The 13,909-nt window shown below is 45.0% G+C and overlaps 1 protein-coding gene across 2 annotated transcripts in view; it reads right to left on the bottom strand.

Annotated features, from left to right (window-relative positions):
• trim25 (tripartite motif containing 25) overlaps positions 1–13,215 on the bottom strand; it is a 110,627-nt gene extending 97,412 nt beyond the window's left edge. For both annotated transcript variants that reach the window (XM_059948136.1, XM_059948137.1), the window contains exon 1: positions 12,193–13,215. In XM_059948136.1, the coding sequence (XP_059804119.1) occupies positions 12,193–13,200 (1,008 nt within the window). In that variant the 5' untranslated portion in view covers positions 13,201–13,215. The remainder of the gene's footprint in view (positions 1–12,192) is intronic.
• Positions 13,216–13,909: the final 694 nt, after the last annotated feature.

Below are 13,909 nucleotides of genomic sequence, written 5' to 3'. Positions count from 1 at the left end.
CAGATGCTGCAAGCAACAGACGATTTTGAAAATCCCGGGAGTTCACCAATGGTGAGGGAATGGTGGAAGTTGGAACACTTGGCACAAATGGCGATGGATATGGACCCAAGTTTAGAACGGAGTCAGCATTTCAGTCGTTCCCTGCCATCAACCCTTCTTCCCTATGCTGAAAAACAAAATGCTGCCAAGCAGACAACCCTCACCACTTTATTCAAACTGGTGCCAGCAGTTCTAAAAGTTCTGTGAGTCTTCCTTCACCCCTTGCTGTGCTTGCTGTGATCCTGACAACCACAACCATCCATGCACCTTATCCACGTAAAGCTGCCCGACACAGAACAACCACTCATCTCCCAGAGCAAACACACCTGCCACTGTTGAAAGTACTGTACACCCTAGTATGTTAACTTTATATGATTTATTACATTGAATATTACCTTAAATTGATGAAATATAATATGAATGCTGCCTTGTGGTACTGCTTTTGTGTCATATCGGTATGAAAATCTGAATAAATTACAGATAAAACATATCTAGGAAGCCCTCTGGAACGCATCCCTATTTTCTCTATTTAAATATTCACATTATGCGTCAACGGCGAGGAACGTATCTTCCCCCACCCCCACTGGTATAACGAGGATAGGCGGTACCTTATAAAGCCTCAATATTAAGAGGGGACGGAGCGACCACTCCCCGCTGAATATCGATGGCTCCTTGGTAGAGATCGTTATGAGCACCAAATTTCTTGGTGTTCACCTTGCGCAGAATCTCACCTGGTCCCTCAATACCAGCTCCATAGTGAAGAAAGCCCAGCAGCATCTCTACTTTCTGCGAAGGCTGAGGAAGTCCATCTCCCACCCCCTATTCTCATCACATTCTACAGGGGTTGTATTGAGAGCATCCTGAGCAGCTGCATCACTGTCTGGTTCGGAAACTGCACCATCTTGGATCACAAGACCCTGCAGCGGATAGCGAGGTCAGCTGAGAAGATCATCGGGGTCTCTCTTCCCGCCATTACGGACATTTACACTACACGCTGCATCCGCAAAGCAAGCAGCATTATAAAGGACCCCACGCACCCCTCATACAAACTCTTCTCCCTCCTGCCGTCTGGGAAAAGGCACCAAAGCATTCAGGTTCCCACAACCAGACTATGTAATAGTTTCTTCCCCCAAACTATCAGACTCCTCAATACCCAGAGCCTGGACTGACACCTTACCGCCCTATTGTCTTGTTTATTCTTTATTGTAATGCTGGCACTGTTTTGCGCACTTTACGCAGTCCTGAGTAGGTCTGTAGTCTACATAACCATATAACCATGTAACCATATAACAATTACAGCATGGAAACAGACCATCTCGGCCCTTCTAGTCCATGCCGAATGCTTACTCTCACCTAGTCAGTCCCACTGACCCTCACTCAGCCCATAACCCTCAATTCCTTTCCTGTCCATACACCTATCCAATTTTACTTTAAATGACAATACCGAACCTGCCTCTACCACTTCTACTGGAAGCTCGTTCCACACAGCTACCACTCTCTGAGTAAAGAAATTCCCCCTCATGTTAGCCTTAAACTTTTGCCCCCTAACTCTCAACTCATGTCCTCTTGTTTAAATCTCCCCTACTCTCAATGGAAAAAGCCTATCCATGTCAACTCTATCTATCCCCCTCATAATTTTAAATACCTCTATCAAGTCCCCCCTCAACCTTCTACACTCCAAAGAATAAAGACCGAACTTGTTCAATCTTTCTCTGTAACTTAGGTGCTGAAACCCAGGTAACATTCTAGTAAATCTCCTCCGTACTCTCTCAATTTTGTTGACATCTTTCCTATAATTCAGTGACCAGAACTGTAAACTTTCCTTTCAACCCAACAGGAACATAAAGATTCTGTACCCTCAAAATTTCACCTTTAAATGACCGCCATTTCTCTATTACATCCTTCCCCTAAAACAAATTCTACCAATCCAGTCCTGCTAAATCCTTCTGCATCTCCTCAAAGTTCGCCTTTCTCCAAATAAAAAATCTCAATCCTGGGTCCAGTACTATCCTTCTCCATAATTATATTGAAACTAATGGCATTGTGATCACTGGACCCAAAGTGCTCCCCAACACATACCTCCGTCACCTGACCTATTTCATTCCCTAACAGGAGATCCAACACTGCCCCTTCTCTAGTTGGTACCTCTATGTATTGCTGCAAAAAACTATCCTGCACACATTTTACAAACTCCAAACCATTCATCCCTTTTACAGTATGGGCTTCCCAGTCTATGTGTGGAAAAACAAAATCTCCCACAATCACAACCCTGTGCTTACTACAAATATTTGCTAGCTCCTTGCAGATTTGCTCCTCCAATTCTCGCTCCCCATTATGTGGTCTATAATACACCCTATAAGTGTTACTACACCTTTCCCATTCCTCAATTCAACCCAAATAGCCTCCCTCAACGAGCCTTCTAATCTATCCTGCCAGAGCACCGCTGTAATATTTTCCCTGACAAGCAACACAACACCACACCTCCCCCTCTTGTCCCTCCGATTCTATCACACCTGAAGTAACGAAATCCAGAAATACTTAGTTGTCAATTGCACCTCTCCTGCAATCATGTTTCACTAATAGCTACATCATCATATTTCCAGGTATCAATCCATGCTCTAAGCTCATCCACCTTTCTTACAATGCTCCTAGCATTAAAATAAATGCATTTAAGAAATTCTCCACCTCTTCCTCTCTGTTTATCTTCAATAGTACAAAGAACTTCACTGCCTTCTTTTTCTTTCTTCTCCCATACATCTGTTCCTACACTCTGGTTCCCCTCCCCCCCTCATATCTAGTTTAAATCCACTGGAGCCTCTCTAGCCTCTCTACCTAAAAGAATACTTGTCCCAATAACAATTAATCACGGAAACAGGCCATCTCGGCCCTTCTAGTCCGTGCTGAACGCTTACTCTCACCTAGTCGCACGGACCTGCACTCAGCCCATAACTCTCCATTCCTTTCCTGTCCATATACCTATCCATTTTTTTTTAAATGACAAAATCGAACCTGTCTCTACTATTTCTACTGGAAGCTAGTTCCACACAGCTACCACTCTGAGTAAAGAAGTTCCCCCTTGTGTTACCCCTAAACTTTTGCCCATTAACTCTCAACTCATGTCCTTTTGTTTGAATCTCCCCTATTCTCAATGGAAAAAGTCTATCCATGTCAACTCTATCTATCCTTCTCATAATTTTAAACTCCTCTATCATGCCCCCCCCTCAACCTTCTACGCTCCAAAGAATAAAGACCTAACTTGTTCAACCTTTCTCTGTAACTTAGGTGCTGAAACCCAGCTAACATTCTAGTAAATCTCCTCTGTACTCTCTCTATTTTGTTGACATTCTTCCTATAACTCGGTGACCAGAGCTGTACACAATACTCCAAATTTGGCCTCACCAATGCCTTGTACAATTTTAACATTACATCCCAACTCCTCTACTCAATGCTCTGATTTATAAAGGCCAGCATACCAAAAGCTTTCTTGACCACTCTATCCACACGAGATTCCAGCTTCAGGGAACGATGCACCATTATTTCTAGATCACTCTGTTCTACTGCATTCCCCAATGCCCTACCATTTACCATGTATGTCCTATTTTGATTAGTCCTACCAAAATGTAGCACCTCACACTTATCAGCATTAAACTCCATCTGCCATCTTTCAGCCCACTCTTCTAACTGGCCTAAATCTCTCTGCAAGTTTTGAAAACCTACTTCATTATCCACAACGCCACCGACCTTAGTATCATCTGCATACTTACTAATCCAATTTATCACCCCATCATCCAGATCATTAATGTATATGACAAGCAACATTGGACCCAGTACAGATCCCCGAGGCACACCACTAGTCACCGGCCTCCAACCTGACAAACAGTTATCCACCACTACTCTCTGGCATCTCCCATCCAGCCACTGTTGAATCCATTTTACTACTTCAATATTAATGCTTAACGATTGAACCTTCCTAACTAACCTTCCGTGTGGAACCTTGTCAAAGGCCTTACTGAAGTCCATATAGCCAACATCCACTGCTTTACTCTCGTTAACTTTCCTAGTAACCTCTTCAAAAAACTCAGTAAGATTTGTCAAACATGACCTTCCACGCACAAATCCATGCTGACTATTCCTAATAAGACCCTGTCTATCCAGATAATTATATATACCATCTCTAAGAATATTTCCATTAATTTACCCACCACTGATGTCAAACTTACAGGCCAATAATTACTAGGTTTACTCTTAGAACCCTTTTTAAACAAAGCAGCCACACGAGCAATACGCCAATCCTCCGGCACCATCCCCATTTCTAATGACATTTGAAATATTTCTATCAGAGCCCCTACTATTTCTACACTAACTTCCCTCAAGGTCCTAGGGAATATCCTATCAGGACCCGGAGTCTTATCCACTTTTATATTCTTTAAAAGCACCAGTACTTCCACTTCTTTAATCATCATAGTTTCCATAACTTCTCTACTTGTTTCCTTTACCTTAGACAATTCAATATCCTTCTCCTTAGTGAATACCAAAGAAAAGAAATTGTTCAAAATCTCCCCCATCTCTTTTGGCTCCACACATAGCTGTCCACTCTGATTCTCTAAGGGACCAATTATATCTCTCACTATCCTTTTGCTATTAATACAACTGTAGAAACCCTTTGGATTTATTTTCACCTTACTTGCCAAAGCAACCTCATATCTTCTTTTAGCTTTTCTAATTTCCTTCTTAAGGTTCCTTTTACATTCTTTATGTACCTTGAGCACCTCATTTACTCCGGTATAGTCTAGTGTAGTTTTTTTTCCTGTGTTGGTTTTTACGCAGTTCAGTCTCGTTTTTGCACTGTGTCATGTAACACCATGGTTCTGAAAAAACTTTGTCTCATTTTTACTATGTACTGTACCAGCAGTTTTGGTCAAAATGATAATAAAAGTGACTTGACTATTACATCCCTGCTTTTATATTCTAGTCCTCTTGAAATGAATGCTAACACTGCATTTGCTTTTCTCACCACTGACTGAACCTCTAAATTAACCTTCAGGAAATCCTGTATGGGAACTCCAGAGTGCCTTTTCATCTCAGATTTTTAAATTTTCTTTCATACAACATAGAAAGGATAGCAAAAGAACAGTGAATTCAGCCTACAATGTTGTGCCAAACCAGCTAAAAATCAAATCAAAAACACCCAAACACTAATCCCTCCTACCTACACCATGTCCATATCCCTCCCCCTCCATCTTCCTTACATCCATGTGCCTATCTAAATGTCTCTTAAAACCCTCCAATATATTTGCCTCAAACACCACAACAGGCAGAATATTGCAGGCATTCACGACTCCAAATTAAAAAAACAAACCCTTACATCCTTCTCACCTTCAATCCATATCTCTGCTATTAGACATTTCAACTCTGGAAAAGGGATACTCTTTGTCCACTCTAGATATGCCTATCAAAATCTTGTAAACCTCTGTCAAATCTCCCCTGAGCCTCCGGAGCTCCAGAGAAAACAAGCCAAGTTTATCCAGCCTCTCATGTTAGTAAAGGTGCCCCCTGCTTTATGAATGTTCGCTTTACACCACTTCACTTTTACAAAAGACCTACATTAGTAACCTGTTTTTGCATTACAAAGAGGATTTTCACTTTTACAAAAAATTTTTCCCATATGAATTAATGTTCTTCACTTTACGTCATTTTGGCTTAAGAAATGTTTCATAGGAACGCTCTACCTTTGTAAGGGGGGGGGGGTGACACCTGTATGTGCCCTCTAAACCAGGCAGCATCCTGGTAAACTTCTTCTTCACTCTCTCCAAAGCCTCAACATCCTTCCTATAACGGGGCAACCAGAACCATACACAATACTTCAGATGCGGCCTAACTCTTGACGTAACCGCTTGACTTCTGAACTCAAAGTCTAATAAAAGCTATTTATAAGCCTTCTTAATCACCTTATTGACCTGTGTTGGCACTTTCAAGGAGCTATGAACTTGAACCCCAAGATCTCTCTACTCAGCAACAGTGCATGTCTTATTGCATTTGCCCTACCAAATGCAACGCCTTACATTTATCTGGGTTAAACTTCATCTGCCATTTCTCTGCCCATATCTGCAACTGATCGATATTGTGCTATCTCTTTGCCAGTCTTCTACACTATTCACAACTGCACCAGTCTTGGTATCATCAACAAATTTACCAACCCACACATCTACGTTTTCATCCAGGTCATGTACATATATCACAAAAGCAGGTCCCAGCACAGATGCCTCCAAAATACCACTAATTACAGACCAACACAAGGAAATCTGCAGATGCTGGAAATTCAAGCAACACACACAAAATGCTGCCTGGCCTGCTGCATTCCACCAGCATTTTGTGTGTGTTGCACTAATTACAGACCTCCAGCTTGAATAAGTCCCTTCAACCACAACCCTGTCTTACTTGTGCAAGCCAATTCTGAATCCAAACAGCTAATTTGCCAAAGATCCCATGCATCTTAATCTTCTTGATTAGCCTTCCATGAGGAACTTTGTCAAATAACTTACCAAAATCCATGTAGTCAACATCCACTGCCCTACCGTCATCAATCTCCCTTGTCACTTTGTCTGAAAGCTCACTCAAGTTGGTAAGGCACAACCAAGCACTCACAAATCCGCGCTAGTTCTCCCTAATTAGGCCATGGGCTTCCAAATGCTCATATATCCTATCCCTAAGAACTTTCTCCAGCAATTACCCTACAACTGATGTGAGACTCACTGGTCTATAGTTCCCAGGATTTTTCCTTGTTCCCTTCTTAAATAGAGGTACAACATTAGCCACTCACCAGTCTTCTAGTACCTCACCTGTGGCTAGAGATGACACGAAGGTACCTGTCAAGAGCTCAGCAACCTAGGGTAAATCTCATTAGGTCCTGGGGACTGATCCACCTTATTAGGAGGCCAACACTTCCTCCTCTTTGACCTCTAACAAGATGGCGGTGTGACGCAGCGTGCAGCAGCCACTCCAGGAATTAATATCTGCTATCTGTAAGTAGGGGCTGTGTATAATCCTGATTTGATGGAGACAGACATGTGAAGCACGGAGGAACATCTGGTGAAACTTTTGAAATGCCTGTTTCGCTGCCGCTGCTACTGTGCAATTGGAAAAATCTCTGGGAGTAAGGCCCCGAATCCTCAGCTTTGCCCGTTGCTTGGCAGCTGGTGCCAGGGTCGAAGCGCTCGGCAGAGTTGGTGCTCGGTGCTGGAGGGCTGGTCAGAGGCTCGAAGTTTTCGGACAGACTCGGAATTGGCTGTGGTCGGAGCTCCCAAAGTGCTGTATCGGCAAGCTGCGGCGCTGGAGGTTCATGGCAGGAAGAGTTTTTCTTCCTTCTACCGTCTGCGTCAGATGATGGGCTGTCAGGACCTTTGAGACTTTCTTTTAAACCGTGCCATGGACTGCTCTTTATCAGATTACAGCATTGCTTTGCACTTTTGAAACTATGTGTTATAATTATGTGGTCTTTGTCAGTTAGTCTTTTATCAATTATGGTATTGTCTGCACTGTTGAAACTATATGTTAACTATAACTATACGTAACTATGTGGTTTTGTGTAGGTCTTGTAGCTTTAGGTTTGTCTGATGGGTTTGTAGTTCCTTTCTGGGGAACGTGCTAAGACGGTAGCGCGATATAAGCAGCAGCCTCTCCGGACTCTGGACTGGGGATTACCAAACGTTATGTGGTTTTTCTTGTGTGGTCTGTTTTGTGCTTTTTCATGATATCATTCCGGAGAACATTGTCTCATTTTTTAACTGCATTGTATTTGTGGTTTATTAATGACAATAAACTGAATCTGAATAAACACCCTAACATATTTATACTCAGCACTGATCTCCTGGTCCTCCATGTTCTTTTCCTTGGTAAATACTGAAGCAAAGTACTCATTAAGTACCTTATTCTCTGCATCCAAACAAATGTTCCCCCCTTTATCCTTGAGAGCTCCCACCCTCTTCATAGTTATCCTCACGCTCTCGATGAATGTATAAAATGTCGGGATTCACCTTAATCCTACTTGCCAAGAACTTTTTATGGCCCCTCCTGGCTTTCCTAAGTCCCTTCCTTTGTTCTTCTCTGGCTTCTTTATACTCCTCATGTGCTTCATTTGATCCCAACTTACAAATCTTTACATACTTTCCTTTTTCTTCTTGACTAAATTTATCAAAGAATTGGTCCCAACAGACTTCAGGAGAACACCACTACTCACTGGAAGCCAACTAGAAAAGTCTCCCTTTATTCCCACTCTTTGCCTCCTGCCAATCAGCCAATTCTCTCTAATCATGCTGGTACCTTTCCTGTAATACCATGGGCTCTTAACTTGTTAAGCAGCTTGATATGTATCACCTTGTCAAACACCTTCTGAAAATCCAATTACACAACATCCACTGATTTGCCTTTGTCTTTCCTGCTTGTTATTTCTTTAAAGAATTCCAACACATTTGTCAGGCGTGATTTTCCCTTATGGAAACCATGTTAACTTCCGGCCCATTTTATCCAGCCACGGAGGTCAGACTAAATAGTCTCAATTCCTTGCTTCTGCCTCTCTTCCGTCTTTAAAAGTGGAGTGACATTTGCAATTTTCAAGTCTTCCAGAACCATTCCAGAATCTTGTGGTTCTTGAAAGATCATTACTATTGCCTCCACAATCTCTTCAGCCACCTCCTTCAGAACCCTGGGCGGTACACCATCTGATCTAGGTGACTTATCTATCTTCAAACCTTTCAGTTTCCCAAGCACCTTCTCCCCAGTAATGTCAACTTCACTCACTTCTGCCCCCGACACTCTCGAACATCCAGCATGTTGCTAGTGTCTTCCACAGTGAAGACTGATGCAAAATACTTATTCGGTTTGTCCACCATTTCCTTGTCCCCATTACTACCTTTCCAGCGCCACTTTCCAGTGGTTCAACATCTACCCTCACCTCTCGTTTATATCTGAAGAACCTTTTGTATTCTCTTTAATATTATTGGCTAGCTTACTTTCATATTCCATCTTTTCCTTTTTTATGACTTCTTAAGTTGCCTTCTGTTGTTTTTAAAAGCTTCTCAATCCTCTAATTTCACATTATTTTTGCTTTATTATATACCCTATCATTGGCTTTTATGCTGGTTTTGACTTGTCAGTCACAGTTGTGCCCTCCTGACTTTAGAATACTAATTCTTCTTTGGGATGTATCTATCATACGTCTCAGAATTGCTCCCAGAAACTCCAGCAATTGCTGACCTGCCATCAGTCCTGCTGGTGTTCCCTTCCAATCAACTTTGGCCAGCTCCTCTCCCATGCCTCTGTAGTACTGTTTACTGCACTATGTTACGTATTCAGGCAACAATAAATATATGAGTTTGGCAAGGGTTCATATAACAAATAACATGTTTATTAAACACTGAAAACAAACCCCCCAAAAGTAAACAAACACTAACGTGACCGGAAATCAGCTGCTGTGCAGCAGCTTAAACAGTTCTTAAAGCGATGCAGCTCAAACAGTTCTTAAAGCGATGTTGCAAAAACAGTTCTTTAAAGTAGTATTGCCAAAATTTCAAAAATGCTCACAGTCCATTTAAGGGAGAGACTTTTTAAGACGATTTAAATTCTCTTTCACGTCGTTTTGCTTCGATCCCCAGTGTCAAACTTTTCCCACGAAGAATTTACGAAACGAAACGGCTTAAAGGCACTGACCTTTCCTTTATCACACTGTCCTCGATCTTCTGCTATCCCGCAGAGATTAACACGATAACAGTCAACGAATTCCTTCTGAATAAGGATTAAATAAGGTCGAACCCGTTTCACCGTCGAAATAGATTCTCCTCGATCTTTAACTCCCGAACTCCGATCTTCACTCTCCACTGATTCTCAAACTAGCAGTATTGTAAAGAACCTGCTGGCAATGACCTTTTAAACTTTAGGCATTAGATAAAACTTCATCTTTCAACTAAACTGGGTCATCACATTAAATCACGCAGTGGCATGAAGTCAACATGGCAAATCCAGCCACGAACTGCCCCCCCTCACAGAGTGGGGTCTTCCTTTTATAACCTGTAAAAAAAACCTGTCACATGATCTCTACTGGCAGGAAAATGATGTCACTCCACCACCACAAGACCATTACCTCAAGTCCAGTGTAGCTTCAACCCCAGTCACGTGACAAGGGTACCACTGTCATGTCACGAGTACATAACAACTGTAATACTGATACATCTGACTTTAGCTTCTCCCTCTCAAACTGCAGGATAAATATATTATGATCATTTTCCCCTAAAGGTTCCTTACCTTAAGCTGTCTAATCAATTCTAGTTCATTGCGCAACACCCAGTCCAGAATAGCTGCTCTAAAGAATCACCTCAAAGGCATTCTACAAATTCCACCCCTTGGGATCCAGCACCAAGCTGATTTTCCCAATCTACCTGCATATTGAAATCCCCCATCTCATAATATTGCCCTGTTGACAAGACTTTTCTATCTCCCGTTGTAATTTGTAGCCCACATCCCAGCTACCGTTCAGAGGCCTGTCTACAACTCCCATCAGGAAAGAAACGTAGAAAACATAGAGCACACTACAGGCCCTGCGGCCCACAATGCAGTGTCGAACATGTCCTTACTTTAGAACTACCTAGGTGAAAGAAAAGGATTTACAAACGTGCTGCCAGGACCACAGGCGTGCCTTTATTCCTTGGAACATAGGAGAATAAGGGGTGATCTTACAAAAGTGTTTGAAATCATGAGGGGTATGGATAAGGTGGATGGTTACAGTCTTTACTCCAGGTTAGGGGAGTCCAAAACTAGCAAGTACAGGTTTAAGGTGAGAGGGGAAAAGATTTAAAAGGGATCTGAGGGGCAATGGTTTCACACACAGGGTGAAACGGATTGTGCTGCCAGAGGAAGTGATTGAGGCAAGCAGCGGCATTTAAGCAGCATTTAGATTGGTAGATAGAGGGGAAGAACTTCAAAGGATAAGGGCCAAATGCAGGAAATTGGGACTAGATGGGGTGGGGCACAGCATACAAATTACATGATCTGATTTAATGACATGACAAGCTTAGAGGGCGGAATGGCTTCCTCCCATCAGTGTAAATAACTAAGCTTCACCCTTGGCCAGCACGCCAGCCTCAGGGCGTCAGTATAGATAGCAGCCAATACTGCTCACCAGGTTCCTTTGGCACACCTGCTCCACAGATACGGAGAATTCAAGTACAGTATGTGACGTGGCTAACAACCCAGGTCATACCTGTGTCACTCCACCTTGTGCTGACTTTGTGTACGTCACTGTGACACAAACATCAGATAAAACACTGCTTATCAGAAAAGAACAAAGAGCAGAACCAGGCAACCTGCTGAATCCAGTTTCAACACTGGTGAAGTGGAACAGTGGTGAACTCACTGTGATGCACATAAGTCCTAGCACGGGTACTGTATGTGAACAATGCCCCTAACAGCCATCATTCTAATAACCCTCACTTAAAAACAAGGCCAGTTTACACACACTGTGTCCAGTTTACACTAGTCCATTATGACCTGGTCCCTATAAATCCCTCCTGCCCCTTTATCACAGTGCCCAAGGTCTTGGTTCAGCTGGGACTCAACCTTCACTCCTTCCCAGGTGTGTGATGGCAGAGAGAAGGTGTTGCTTGACAAAAACAGGACTGACACATCCATGCCCATTGGGACTAGTCTATTCCCCTGCATTAGGCCTACATTCCCTCCCCCACCCCAAATGTCTTTCCCATCCACCACATCCCATCCAAGACCAACAGCCAAAGATCTAGTAACAATGCAGCTTCCAAATCTACTAACTGATGCAACCGGAGCTTGTTCTGACTGCCAGTGTCCATCGTACCTCCAACCCTCAAATGCCACCGTACTGCATACCCTAGCCCTCACCTCTCCACCGGTCGCCATCCCCAATATCCCCTCCTCTCTTGTCACCCTCTCTACTCTAGCCCTGTCCCTTCATCCCCAAGTCTCCCTCACTGTCCTAACACCCCTTCCACTCTACCCCTGCCCTGTCACCTCTTCCCTCTCACCCTCCGCCTTTCCTCCCCCACACTCCCCTCACCTTCTCCTCTCCACCGCCCCCCTCCCCCGTCATTCTCTACACTGGTCACCCCTCCCTCAGCCCCTGTGCCTCACCTCGTGTTTCTCGCGGGCCTCTTCCTCCGTCACGGTGCTGCAGCTTCGGTGATCGAGCAAACAGACGGCACAGAGGCAGTCGCCGTGCTGGCAGCAGCGGAACTCGAGCAGCTTGCCATGGCTGGGGCAGCGGCGTTCGGCGAGGTCGGGCAGCGGCAGGCGAAGGCTGTGCGAGCGGAGAGCTGGGCTCTGCTGGTGCGGCTCCAGGTGCTCGGCGCAGAATGAAGCCAGGCAGGTAAGGCAGGAGCGGAGGGCCGCGGCGGCGGCGGCCGGCGGGCAGGCGTCACAGGGCACGGTGAGCCCGGACTCGACCTCAGCTTTGCCCACGGTCTCGGCATTGCAGCGGGCGCGCTCCAGTCCCGCCACCACGGTGCAGAGGACGCGGTTGGGACGCAGCTCGGGCCGTTGGGCCCAGTGGCAGCGACATTGCGGGCAGCTGAAGCCATTAAGGCCGACGCGATCGTCCGCCCAGTACAGCGACAGGCAGTCCCGACAGAAGTTGTGGCCACACGGCGCTGTCACAGGCTCCTGCAGCAGCTCCAGGCAAATGGCGCAGGTCAACTCGGCCGCCAAGCCCGGCAGCGCCTCCACTTCCCGCTCCAGATCGGCCATCGCTGTACGCTGACGGGAGACCGGAACTGCGGTCCCACCCGCGGTCGGAAGGCCCGGACGGGATCCGTGTCTGCTGACAGGAAGGCCCGGACGGGATCCGTCTCTGCTGACAGGAAGGCCCCGCCCACTGACGGGATCCGTGACTGCTGACAGGAAGGCCCGGACGGGATCCGTGACTGCTGACAGGAAGGCCCGGACGGGATCCGTGTCTGCTGACAGGAAGGCCCGGACGGGATCCGTGACTGCTGACAGGAAGGCCCGGACGGGATCCGTCTCTGCTGACAGGAAGGCCCCGCCCACTGACGGGAAGCAGGGGCAGGTGGTCGTTGATTCTACTGCCCACCCCTCATACCAGTACTCACGAGGCCATTCACCCTTCATCTTGGGGCCACCCATGCATCCATACCCAGTTCGGTCCCCAGGCCTCATCTCCTCTGTCTTCGGCCAAGATGTGGCTCCAAGGAGTCCAAATTGGAAGAATAGACAAAAACTGGCAGATGGAATACAGACCAGGAAATTATAGACCAGTGAGTCTTACCTCAGTGGTTGATAAGTTGATGGAGAAGATCCTGAGAGGCAGGATTTATGAACATTTGGACAGGTATAACATGATTAGGAATAGTCAGCATGGCTTTGTCAAGGGCAGGTCGTGCCTTACAAGCCTGATTGAATTTTTTTCAGGATGTGACTAAACAGATTGAGGAAGAGCAGTAGATGTAGTGTGTATGGATTTCAACAAGGCATTTGATAAGGTATCCCATGCAAGTCTTATTGAATTTTTTGAAGAAGTTACTAGGAAAGTTAACGAGGGTAAAGCACTGGATGTTGTCTATATGGACTTCAGTAAGGCCTTTGACAAGGTTTCACACGGAAGATTAGTTAGGAAGGTTCAATCGTTAGGTATTAATATTGAAGTAGTAAAATGGATTCAACAGTGGCTGGATGGGAGATGCCAGAGAGTAGTGGTACATAAGAACATAAGAGATAGGAGCAGGAGTAGGCCAATCGGCCCCTCAAGCCTGCTCCGCCATTCGACAAGATCATGGCTGATCCAATTTTAACTCTAGTTTTCACCGAATCCCACAAGGCAACAGTGCCATCCAAC

Source organism: Hypanus sabinus, chromosome 23 (assembly GCF_030144855.1).
Source record: "Hypanus sabinus isolate sHypSab1 chromosome 23, sHypSab1.hap1, whole genome shotgun sequence".
In the NCBI taxonomy this organism is placed as follows: domain Eukaryota; kingdom Metazoa; phylum Chordata; class Chondrichthyes; order Myliobatiformes; family Dasyatidae; genus Hypanus; species Hypanus sabinus.
Note: the sequence above shows the minus strand (reverse complement) of the source record. Positions and strands in the feature narration are given on the sequence as shown.